General features: G+C 50.2%; 2 protein-coding genes across 6 annotated transcripts in view; one reads left to right on the forward strand and one right to left on the reverse strand.

The window, feature by feature from the left end:
* The window catches only part of PEX11A (peroxisomal biogenesis factor 11 alpha), a 6,779-nt gene extending 5,788 nt beyond the window's left edge, over window positions 1-991 (reverse strand). The window contains exon 1 of the mRNA XM_006028296.2: window positions 867-991. Within this exon, the coding sequence (XP_006028358.2) occupies window positions 867-991 (125 nt within the window). The remainder of the gene's footprint in view (window positions 1-866) is intronic.
* Window positions 1-11,186, forward strand: part of WDR93 (WD repeat domain 93) — a 26,974-nt gene that overhangs the window by 303 nt on the left and 15,485 nt on the right. For 4 of the 5 annotated variants that reach the window (XR_003095147.1, XM_025209669.1, XM_025209671.1 and 1 more), the window contains exons 2-12: window positions 889-1,234; window positions 2,209-2,404; window positions 3,822-3,886; window positions 4,017-4,095; window positions 5,097-5,233; window positions 5,844-5,882; window positions 6,936-7,023; window positions 8,089-8,272; window positions 8,677-8,747; window positions 10,169-10,255; window positions 10,915-11,046. Coding sequence is in view for 4 of the 5 variants with exons in the window: in XM_025209669.1 (XP_025065454.1) it covers window positions 968-1,234; window positions 2,209-2,404; window positions 3,822-3,886; window positions 4,017-4,095; window positions 5,097-5,233; window positions 5,844-5,882; window positions 6,936-7,023; window positions 8,089-8,272; window positions 8,677-8,747; window positions 10,169-10,255; window positions 10,915-11,046 (1,345 nt within the window). In the remaining variant the exon portion in view is untranslated. The remainder of the gene's footprint in view (window positions 1-888; window positions 1,235-2,208; window positions 2,405-3,821; window positions 3,887-4,016; window positions 4,096-5,096; window positions 5,234-5,843; window positions 5,883-6,935; window positions 7,024-8,088; window positions 8,273-8,676; window positions 8,748-10,168; window positions 10,256-10,914; window positions 11,047-11,186) is intronic. The other variant, XM_025209670.1, reaches the window with a different exon arrangement.

Here is an 11,186-nt window from a genome sequence, read left to right on the forward strand (position 1 = left end):
GGTTCCCCTGATCCCGAGCCCCGCCCCCGCCCCGCCCGGCCCCGCCCCCTGGGGGCTTTCTAGACGTTCGCAAAACCTTTGGCGGGCATTCTACTTGCAGGCGCAAACTTGGAGGCATGGGGTTCAGATGCCCCCAAGTTTTGCTTGCCCTCAGCCATGAGGCCCCAGGAGCAAGCTAGGGAAAAATCTCCCATTTCCGGAGAGTGAGCGTAAAGCCAAGGCTAACTGTGCATCACCTCTGTGGGTACTATCCAGTTCCAGCAGAGTGGTCTTCCCTGGGTGCGACTAGGAAGCCATCGTGGTGATCACGGTATTTCCCCTCGGCAAGCATAGGCTACGCTTGATCTGAGCCTTCAAGAGGCCAGGAAATTAATGAATAATTACTCTCCCACTTCCACTTCTAGTGGGAAGATCTTGGCTATAGGCCGACTTTATGGCAATGGGAGACTCCTTCCTAGCTTGCTCCTGTGGCCATACGGCTGAGGGCAAGTGAAACTCAGGGGCATCCGAGCCCCAAGTCTCTGGGCTTGGGCCTGCACGTAGGATGCTCACCAAAGGATTTGGAAGCATCCGAAGCCCGAGGCCAGGGTGGAGGATGCTTGTGGCTAGTAGGGCCACATACGGTTCTTGAGTGACTCACAGATTTGGAATTGATTTGGCTGATTTGACCTGGGATACAAAAATTTTTCCTTAAAAAAGAAAAGAAAAGGTAGAAGGTACCTCCCTGTCACCACAGGGGAGGTGTGAGCTGTGAAAGGCAGCCTGGCTGGTAACAGGGAAGAGACGTGAGGCTTACAGATCAGGAATGGACAGGAAGTTGTTAAGAGTGTTTTTATCTAGATGCTAAAATCTGTTTCTTCCATTACCTTATGAACATATTCATTGCAGGGTTGTGCAGTCCTCGCCACTTGCTCTGGTTACTGTGTGGATCCTCTGTCCTGTACCGTACATCTAGGAAGGCACAAAGATGCCCGTATACATCCGGAAGCATCCTCTTGAGATCCCTCTGCCTTCTGAAAAGGACTGGATTAAAGAAGATGAGGAGGAAAATTTCTTCCTGCAAGATCCTGATCAAACCCTTGATCAGTTGCCTCAGCCCTTCCGGATGATCAATAAAATGGTGAATCTGGTGTTTGACGAGGCCTTGGAAATCATCGAGCAAAGAGAGGCACTCCGAGAAGCACAGAAACTGAAGGTCCGACCCATGCAGTACATGCCCACAGGTGACTTCAAGGTACAGAAACTCCTCACAGCGCAGGGAGCTTTTGGCTCTGCAGTGGTATTGTCAAGCAGCGTGGTGATTTTCTGCGTCCTTCCCTGTCTGGTGCAAATTCCTGGGAGCCCACCAGCATTTCCCTCTCTCTCAAGTCTTGTTCTGTAAAGCTATAGATCCTAAGATCTTTTGACAGGTTGTTCTTCGGAGTCTGTCACGACACTGCCCTGAAACAGGGCAGGCAGCTATTAAACTATATCAAGCTCACTCACAACTTCTCTGCCTTAGGGTCGCCCCACCCTCGCTTACCATGGAGAGGTTGATGAGTCAGCTGGAATAATACAGACAAACTCAACTGTGATTTAAAATTATACCTTAGAAATGGTTCAGAATGGAATAGCTGCGTGGTGTGTGGGGACTTTGTGTGCTTGCTGACCAGACTGCCAAGTCTGCAGTGCTTACGTTCTTGCTGTAGGCTGAAGTGGGTAGGCAAATGTGGGAAGCTCTAGAGGAGAGGGAGGAGGTGTGTACCAATATCCTGTAATCCCACATTTTTCAGCAGACTCGCTGAACATTCAGGGCTGACTCTGAGTTTCTCTTGCTTGGGGCAGACTCTTGCCAGAGCTTCACATGACTCCAGTCATCTCAAGAGCATAGAGATGCTAAGCACCCCCCACACAGCTGTGTTAGGGAAGGACTGAGTGCTGTTTAAAGGTGCCTCCAGATTGAAGGTTTCTGTTCATTTCCAACCCCCTCGGACAGGGAGGCTTCATGTGTTGTCCTTCACCTTTGACATGGGGGGGATCTCTAGTGAGAAGGGTATGTGCAGGCTCACATGGGATTTTTTTTCTCCATGTACTGCAAATCATTCTGACTTGATCTGGGATCTGGAGCCTTCACTGGAGACTGCCACATGTTGCTGATGAGTCCCTCTGTCAGGATAGTGTCTGGGTATGTCTATAATGGTTCCTTCTCTTTGTTTTTCCTCTCCACAGGTGGCAGGAAGAGCCAACTGCCTGGCAGCATCTGGAAAAAACATCTTTGTTGGGCTTTCCACAGGCCTCGCAGCCTTCAGCGCAGCTGACTGTAGGCGGGTCTGTGCCTGGGAGGCAGCAAAGTTCGAGATTTGTGCCATCCATGCCTCAGACCTCGGGAATGAGAACCACGTCCTCATTGCTTTGGATGAGATGGGTCCGTGCCACACAGGCTTCTCAGAGTCCTTTCCAGAGGGAGGGATTAGGTACCATAAAGGGATGGGGGTCACAGGGTGGGGAACAAGCATCTATTACATAAAAAGGGCTAAAATAGGAAGGAAATACGTGTGACCAATAAATATAATAGAGAGTCCAGCTGCCAGGGAGATCAGATGGTTAGAGTGAGGATGGCCTCATAACTCTGTGGCAGAGGCTGGGCGCACAGGGCAGCAGAGCTCTCAGTGCCTCTCGTTATTCTCTAGTAGGATCCTGGGCTGTTCAAGGAGCAGCATTGCTGAGCCTCAAAGGAGACCCTTTTCCATGGAGGTCAACATGAGGCACTATGGGGGTCAAGAAAGATCTGTCCACTTCCAGTGGAATCTGCTGGCCTCACTGTGTAGTGACCAGGTGTCCTGTTTTACCCTGGATGGTTCCAGATCTCAGGGCTGTGTCCCAGGGTCTATGCATAGTGTTTGAAGCGGGATTTTTGTTCCATATTTGAAAGAAATATCCTTGGGCCAGTCAGTTCCTCACCACTACTTCCTCAGAATGTCTCCTCAGTACCAGGCAGCATCTCCCTCCACAGAGGGAGTAGTGTGGTGTTGCCTGGTATTGTGTCAACCTGGTTATGCTGGTTCCAGTTCTTGAGGTAGCTGTAAAATTCCTCCAGAGTGGCAAGCTATCATCATGCGATACTGTGTCAGGGCTGATTAGCTCTACCTCTCAGAAGGACCAGTTAGCTTGCCTGTGGCACTGCACTGAGGTGAGTACACTAACCAGCAGTACAGTGAGGTCTGTGGAGCATTGTCAGCATAGCCTGGGTTTTCTTCCCCCTATTTGGCCACTGTACTTCACTGAGCCATCCAGGAATGCAACAGCCCTAGGAAGGCTTTTTAGCCTCTGATGATTGAATCCAGTCTAAAAGCAATGTCCTTCAATTTCCTTTCTGTTAGAAGGGAGCTGGATCTGAGTGGATCCCTTTGGTGCATGCTGTATCCCTTCAGGGCTCTCCAAACTAAATGTGACCATTCCCAACCAGAGCATGGGAGTGGTGTGAAATGCCATCTGCTAGGAGTTACTAGCAAAGCTGCTGAGTCCCTGAATTCCCTGGTATTTCAGTCTCTTGTGATTATCTGCTTTCAACCCAGTTGAGGAAAAGTGTATCATAATGATTGGAGCTCCTCCTGTTTCCCCTCTTCCACTTGAAGACCCTTCCTCCTGGGAGGAGGGCTGGATACAGGTCTCTTTGAGGGGAATAAGGTGCAGATGAGTATCCTGAGAACCACAGATGATACCTAAGGCTACCAACTCCCTCTTGAATAAGCTGTCACTGCAGTTTTACCAAGACCTGAACTTACCCCTCACCCCTTTCCCTCTCCTTCCATCCCCTTCTTACCTCTGTTTATCTTTTCCAGGATTTGCCCATCTCTTTTATTTTTGCAAGGACAGCCTCTTTCTCGTTAAAGTCCTAAATGAAGTGGTAAGTTCTTGGTTTTGGCTATGACACTTGAGGAAATGCTACTGTGGAATAAATGATTATCCCTCAGGAAATACTGACCATACTTCAGCAGCCAAACCTGCCCTGATGTCTGTGGTCCTTTGTTTGGCAGGAAGATATCAGCAAGCGAAGCACTTGTGAGGAGGTGGAGCTCTCCCATGGGGGCAGTTATGCAGGTGTCCTGCTGCAAGGCAAGTCCCAGAGATTGCAGTTTGTCAGACACTGGGTGCTAGGCTCCCTCTCCCCTGATTCAGATGGGAGAACAGCTCAGAGATGCTCTCCCCAAACTTGCTACAGCAAGCAGCTCTCGCCAGAGTGCAGGGATTTCCTAATTGTAGTGTTCTCTTCAGCGCACCAAAGCCTGAGAGAGCTCATGTGAGTAGGTTCCCCCTCCTCAACAGGCTCTCCACACCCTACCACAGGGCTCTGCCAGAACCTGGAGGGCCACAGCTTAGAGAAACAAAGCATGCAACATCCTATGGCAGGGGTGTCAAAGATACAGCATGGGGCTGAATCTGGCCTGTGGTACTGCCTGTGGGTCTTGCCTGTGGGCCACAGAGTGACCTACAGACATCATGCAGGGTGTGCCAGATGGCTCCACACTGCAGTATACTGGAGCAGCAGAGCTCTGTGGCAGCAGCTCTGGGGGCTGTGCAGCACAGCCCTGGAGTGGCCAAAGCATAACTGGGCCACATGTGACACCCACTCCAACCACTCCAGGAAATGTGCAGGATCCAGAATATAAGGCCAGTCTGTGGCTCTGGCCTGGCCCGTGGACTGACCCCACACCACTCATTTGGCCTGTGGGGCTGGATGAGTTTGACACCCCTGCCCTGCAGGGAAACAGCAGGAGCCATGTAACAGTTTTCCCCAGGGATCTCAGTTTTTTTACATTACTTATTCGCTATATTTTGGGGCTGTGCAGAGATACAAGCCAGACATGGATGCAGGGCATGTGGGGATGGGCTGGTGTTTCTGATACCAATGATGACAACACAGGACCTTGGTGGAAGGTCTAAGGCCATGAGGAGGATGAGTGGGTCATTGAGATATGGAGGCCTCAGGGAAGAAAGAATTTTTTTTTTAATGTAAAAAGAAACCCTGCTCTCAAGTGTGTATGACCGCAGAGGCCTCTTGCCTAAGAGACCTTTCCTCCTCCTTTCCAGTTGCTCAATGCAGTTTCCCAATGCAGGCAGCACAGAAGCTTGGCTGGAGATCTACCGATTGCCTAAGGATTCCTGGGAGAGAGAGACAGAAAATGCCTCAGGGGCTGCAGCTGCAGCAGCTCCAGCTGTCCAGGAAAGGATGTTCAGCCAGGCTTCAGAAATGGTACAGAATACTTTTTGTCTCAATAAAATACCTTTTCCTTTGCCTTTTTGCATCCATCACTCTCCTCAGCCTTCATCTCCGCAGACACAATGACGGCATGTTTCAGGCTGAACGGGTTTGTCAGCAGCAGGAAAGAACATGTGCTTGAGGGTTGCCAGTGCTTCCCATCCCATGTTTCACAATCCTGTTTTGATACTGAGATGCTCCTATTGCCCATTAGACAAGTTTTCCAGGGGAGTTCCTCAGCATTCCATGCCCTCCCCACCCTGGAATTGCTACCTCCTTTTCTCATGAGAGTGGTGCTAGCTGGGGAGCACCCAACCCCTCCCCCCCAGTGCAGGAGGTATTCACAAAGGCCTCTTTCTTCTTTAAGGCCCCTTTGAACTACAAGAGCAGCCTAGAAAAGCATTAGCATAGGCCTGATATCTCCAAAGTGTGAGACAGTAACATTGATTGTCCAGTCTGAGGCACTGTCATTCAGGTTTATTTTTCTGTCCCTTGCCAAAGAAAAGGCCAGCAGGTGTTAGCCTCTCAGGCTCAGGTAGCTGTTCAGGATCACCTTGGCCAGTCCATGTGGAGTAACCACAGTCTCCTTCTGTTTCCTTGGCAGAAAAGTCTGGAGTTGCAGAGAGAAGGTTCCGCAGAGATGGTAATAATAATGAGTGAGACTGTCTTATCTACAAGCCCTCTGGGCAGCATAAGGAGTTGGAAGTTGAAACCCTGAACCTCTCTGTCAGGGAAGAGCACTGGGAATCTGGCCCACCCTTTTTGTCCTGAGTCTCTGGTTGATCCATTCCAGTGTTTGACTGGGTTAATTCAGATTAGTGCCGGGAGTTTAATGGGAGCTGCCCTTCAGCACTATCCCCCTGGCCAGCTCCTTTCTCCTCAACCTAGAGATGGCTCAATCCTAAAGTCAATGAATGCCCAAGAGTTCCCCCCTGTGCTGCCCCCTGTTCCTATGCTGAGAACCCAGGCTCCCTCCCCTTTTCTCTTGCATGCAACTTGCTGCTCAGTCTGACCACTTCCTACAGAGCCAAGTCTATGAACAATGCCAGGGCAGAGGGTAGGAAGAGGATGCTGGTCCCCAGTTCAGGGTAAATGTCTGACTCCCCATTCCTCCCAGCCAAGTACAGAGGGGATCTCCCGCTATTACAGGTCCTTTAGAGCCCAACCTAGTTCTTGTACTCAGCAGCAGCCTCTACTATTCTCATCCTGCCCCTCCATCTCTGGAGCCTTCATCCTTTATGTGGTGCTCCCAGGGATGTGCTGTACCCAGGGGCATTTGGGGACAGACACCTAGTGGTAGTGACTTCTTTAAAAGGTGAAGCATGGAGAAGAGGGGGTGCTGAGGGAGGAGCTGAGGGCTGAGAGCCAGGGCAAGCAGGTTGCCATGCAGCTATGCATATTTTCCTCCTAGTGTTTCTGTTCAAAGCCATGGCCTCTGCCTCCCCCAGGCTGCAGGGGCATGGCCCTTGTAATATCACTATGACACTAGTTGGCTGGATAAAGGCTCTCCATGAGCAGTGTACTGGGTGCTAAGCCCTGCAAACCCTTCCTGCAGGGAAGCATTTGGTTCCCAGGAGAACAGTAGGGCAGGGGGTCAGCTGTGACAGTTTGCGTAGTGTTAGTCTGAGGCAGCACAGGCTGCAGACAGGCCCCTGGAAGTGCCCATGCTGAGGGGAGTCTTCTTCTCCCATTGCAGGAGACACGCATGTCTACAAGCAAGTTAGGTGCCAGACTGAGTCTCCCCATGCTGCTGCTGAAGGTCAGGCCACCCAAACCCCTCTCAGGTCAGCATTGTTCTCTGTGCTCTGTCTTGGGCCACTCCCTTTTGGTGGGGAAGTGGGGATTTCCTTGAGTCGGATGAAGTAACAATGCCTCTGTGTCTGTGTGGCTGTATAACAGTGAGGGAGAGTTACAGTAAAGTCCTTACTGCCTCCTCCCTTGCCCTGGTCTGGGGATCATTACAGACCCTGGAGTGGGAATAGCTGCTTAGTTAGGCACAGTAATGATGCATCACCTCTGTGATTAACAGTGATTATTTATATAACATTGCTGTCTGAAGGCCCCATCCCTGACCCAGCACTATGGCAATGGGTTCCGCACATAGATACATGTTGGGCTGTGCATCTCTTCTCATTGCTCACTCACTGACCTCTGTGGCCTTTCTTCCCCTCTGCTTTGTTACTGAGTCAGCTTGGCTGTCCATGAGCCTGCCCAATCTCAGCTGCACGGGAGCAGAGAGAGGGGTATGATAGAAGAGACCAGAGGGAGGCAGACCAAAGCGAGTGTGATAGCAGGTAGCCACCTTTGAATTGGGAAAGGAGCTGGCTCCTGGCAGTGAATGTAGAACTTATGGTGGTTACCGGCTTTTACCTGGCTCTCAAATAATTGAGAACAGCCCTAGCCCTCCTCTGAGCTTTGGCGTGCTCCTCTCCCTTGCCCCAGTAAGAACATGCAGTGATCCAAAGCTGAGTCTTTTGAGGGGAGAAGGTCTAAGGAGGACCTGAAGGGAGTAGTCCCTGTGCCAAGACACTGGTAGGGAAATGCAAGGGGCTAGCAGTGTAGTGCTGCTGTGCTCTGGATGTTTTCAGGTGAGCCCTTACCTTCAGCTAATCAGAAAAAGGAATGAGAACATGGAAAATAGCATAAAAACATGAAATCTATATCGAAACATCTAGGTGACAGGAGATATGTCCATCCATAGGTAGAAGAATAGGGTCTAGCCTCCTACATCTATGATAAAGCAATCACACTTATAAGGGGTGATGATTAGACATGCCCCAGAGCTTCCCAGGTCCCCGTGGATTCTGCTCCTCCTAGGCCTGTCACTTTGCTTTATGACCTCAATCCAGGAAGCATATTTAAAAGTCCACTGGATGCCTTAATGAAAATTGATGATGGCAGCGTTCTTGGTTTGGGACACAATCACATGATCAAGGACTGCCAATTGGAGCAGCAGGATGCAATCTTTCACAGCACCTTCAAAACATACCTGGAGAGAGGCAGTGAATCTGACAGCAAGGAGGTGACTCCCAGGTGAGGAGAGGGGAAGACCCATGAAGGCCCCTGCACCCATTCTTGGCACAACTAACATTTCAGCCATAAGTAATCCTAGGAGTTTCCATTCTATATCGCCACCTCTGGGGCACTTCTTCACTCGAGCTTTTAACTAGGGGTCTGTAGCTGCTTCTCAGATCACATCAGGCTCCTTATGCCTCTTATAGCATCTTCGCTGACCAGAGATCTGTGAGACTTTTTGAAGGTTGAGAGTGAGAATCCAAAATATTTGGGCACCACTGCTTTAAATCATGGCCTGCAAATTTAGCTCCCTAGTCCCCAGGCATGAGGGCCCAGCCACCACCACTCCTGGTCACAGTGGGTTGCTGCCTGTTTATCAGCATAATTCCATTGCTTACACTGATGATCTCTTTCTTTTCCAGACACACTATGTTTCATTTTATCTTTCCTGGTCGGATATTGCGGATGGGACCTGAAATCAAATCACAGCCAGGTAACCTGAAATGGGTGGAACATATTGGTAACCCATGGAGCTTCAAACTGATTCAGGAATTGCTAGGACTAAGAATATCATCTGCAAGGACCAGAGCTAGGGTGAAAATGCAAGGGCCTATTATTCCTTTTGTCTCAGGCCTTGGCAGATGACCAGCTGGGGTTCATAAGAATTCCCTCCTTCCTCTGTGTTATAGTATTACAAAAGGAAGGATTCCTCTTCTCTGAAGTATCTGACATAGACCGCCACTGGAGACACAATGCTGAACTAATTGGATACTTGGCTGCTGTTGATATGGCAGCTCCTGTGAGTCTCAGCATAAGTGGCATAAAGTATGTTTCTGATCCAGCCACTGACAGGATGTGCCAGGGGGGAGATATTAGCACTTACTCCCATGGGGCTTTTTCTTTGGATTCAGCAGTGAACCTCTCTGTCCATCCATCAGTCTGGTGTTCATGGGATTTGCTACATCAGCAGTCTGTATTACTTGGAGAGCTGCATCTTCCCACTGTCCTGGTTCTTGGTGATGGGGATGAAAAGTGCAGCAGGTGCCAGCAAAGCTATCTTTTCCTCAGAACAGGCACAATCCTCAGTGTTTCTAGAGTACTCAGATGTTTCCCAGGGCACTTTGTCAGGGAAGCATCTGTGGACATCAAGGAATACTCTGAGTGTGGGGATGGAAGGGAGACAAGCATGAGGAGAGATGAGAGATAGGATGGAGTGGGGCAGTGGTGAATGGGAGAAGAGGTCCCACGATCCAGTGTCTCTGCTGCTATGTGATTCTGACTTTGAACTCCTTGGTTCTGATGGTTTGTTCACTGTGGTATCTTGTCTGCTGTGGAATTCTGGAATATAGCAAAGCAAATATCCTCCCTCATACTTAACTGCTTGCTGCTGGTCAAGCAAGTCAGCATGTGGCATCAGCATTGTTTCACACTGCATGGCCCAGACTGCCAGGAAGCTTGGCTCAGACTAGGAATCAGCTGCTCTGAACCAGCTGGCACTGGGGTTATAGCTGTAGGAGGTGGGTCAAGGGACAGTATTTTTACACCACTCCACTGCAAAGCCTTTTCCATTCTCAATGGCTGTGGTCCAGCAGGGCTGCCTGCTGCCTGGGTCATTTCTTATACTCAGAGCTGCTGTGTGTTTGGGAGCAGGGGGATATAACCTGTCATAACAGGCAGGGCAAGGAAAAAAATCATGGGAAGAAGAAATTTTACTTTAGTTCTGGGCTCGCCTGAACAGACTTCATGAAACATGGAATCCAGACAAGCCTTCTTCAGTGAAAAGCCCTGTACCAGCTGCTGCTCAGGGCTGGGGCTGATTACACAGATGGCTGCAATGTAGCTTAAATCCCTTCTGCTGCTCCCTTCAGTTTTAAGGAAGACTGACTTTGACTTTCTTTTCTTCCCCTTTTCCAGAGGTCCCAGCTGGTATCAGTGTGCACTGGAGTGGAAGCCACAATCTCTGTCTGTATTTACTGACCCGGCCCCTAAAGGAGAAAGGAGGTAAGAAGAGAAAACCCCACTCCAGCTCTGTTTGCCAAACTGCTGCTGTAGATTTCAAAGAATGACCTCTTGTAAAACCCCTCACCAGCCAGTCTTTCCCTGGCAGGGAATCTCCCAACCTGTCTCAGTATGGGTATTCCTAGCATCCCCCTGTGCTTTCACAGAAGATCCCCGCCTGTAATCTGACCTTTCCCAGTGTTGGTTCTGGGCCTTTCCCTATAAGTGATTGTCTTCATGGTGGTTTGCCCCCTGGCACCTCAGGTTCTGAGTCATTCATTCTCATAGAGAGCTATAAGCAGCAGCCATTGGTGGACAGAATCAAGCTAGGTCAGATTTAGATGAGGGGGTTTCCACCACACTGAGGTACTGCAGGGAGGCTCAAGAGCCATTTTAAGTGTCCTGATGCAGGAGGAGTCTCATTCTCCATGACCAGCAGGGAAATGGGGAGGAGAGGAGCAGGCCCTTTGTCTGATGTGTGCCCTCCTGGTCCAGGGGGGCAGCTGGATGGTGAGAGCTCCAGGCTGCTCAAGGGACTCCCAGAGAGGCAGTGTTGCAGTGTGACTTCCTGAATGGCACCCACTGTGCTCAGGGGCTCATGGAGTGGGGGTTCTGTGTCTTCCTGGAAATAAGGCTTTTTGCAGTCACCACCTTCCCTCTAGATACTGAACTGAAACCTGATGCTGTCTGGCCATGTGCAGCTCTGATCACATGCTCAGCTGTCAGCTCCTGCTCTTCTTACTTGGCTTTGGCATGTGAAGATTCAACAATAACTGTTTGGAACAACTGTCTAGGTGAGCTGTCTTGTGGATGGGGGCCAGTGGGATGCTGGCAGGGGCAGGGGCTCTCTCCCCAAAGGCTTGGGGACCTTGGTGTGTGAGTGGAAGGTCATGGATATGGCTCCAACAACACCTTCTGAAGGACTTCCAGGTTC

The sequence above is a fragment of the Alligator sinensis genome, unplaced genomic scaffold, assembly GCF_000455745.1.
Source record: "Alligator sinensis unplaced genomic scaffold, ASM45574v1 scaffold874_1, whole genome shotgun sequence".
NCBI lineage: Eukaryota > Metazoa > Chordata > Crocodylia > Alligatoridae > Alligator > Alligator sinensis.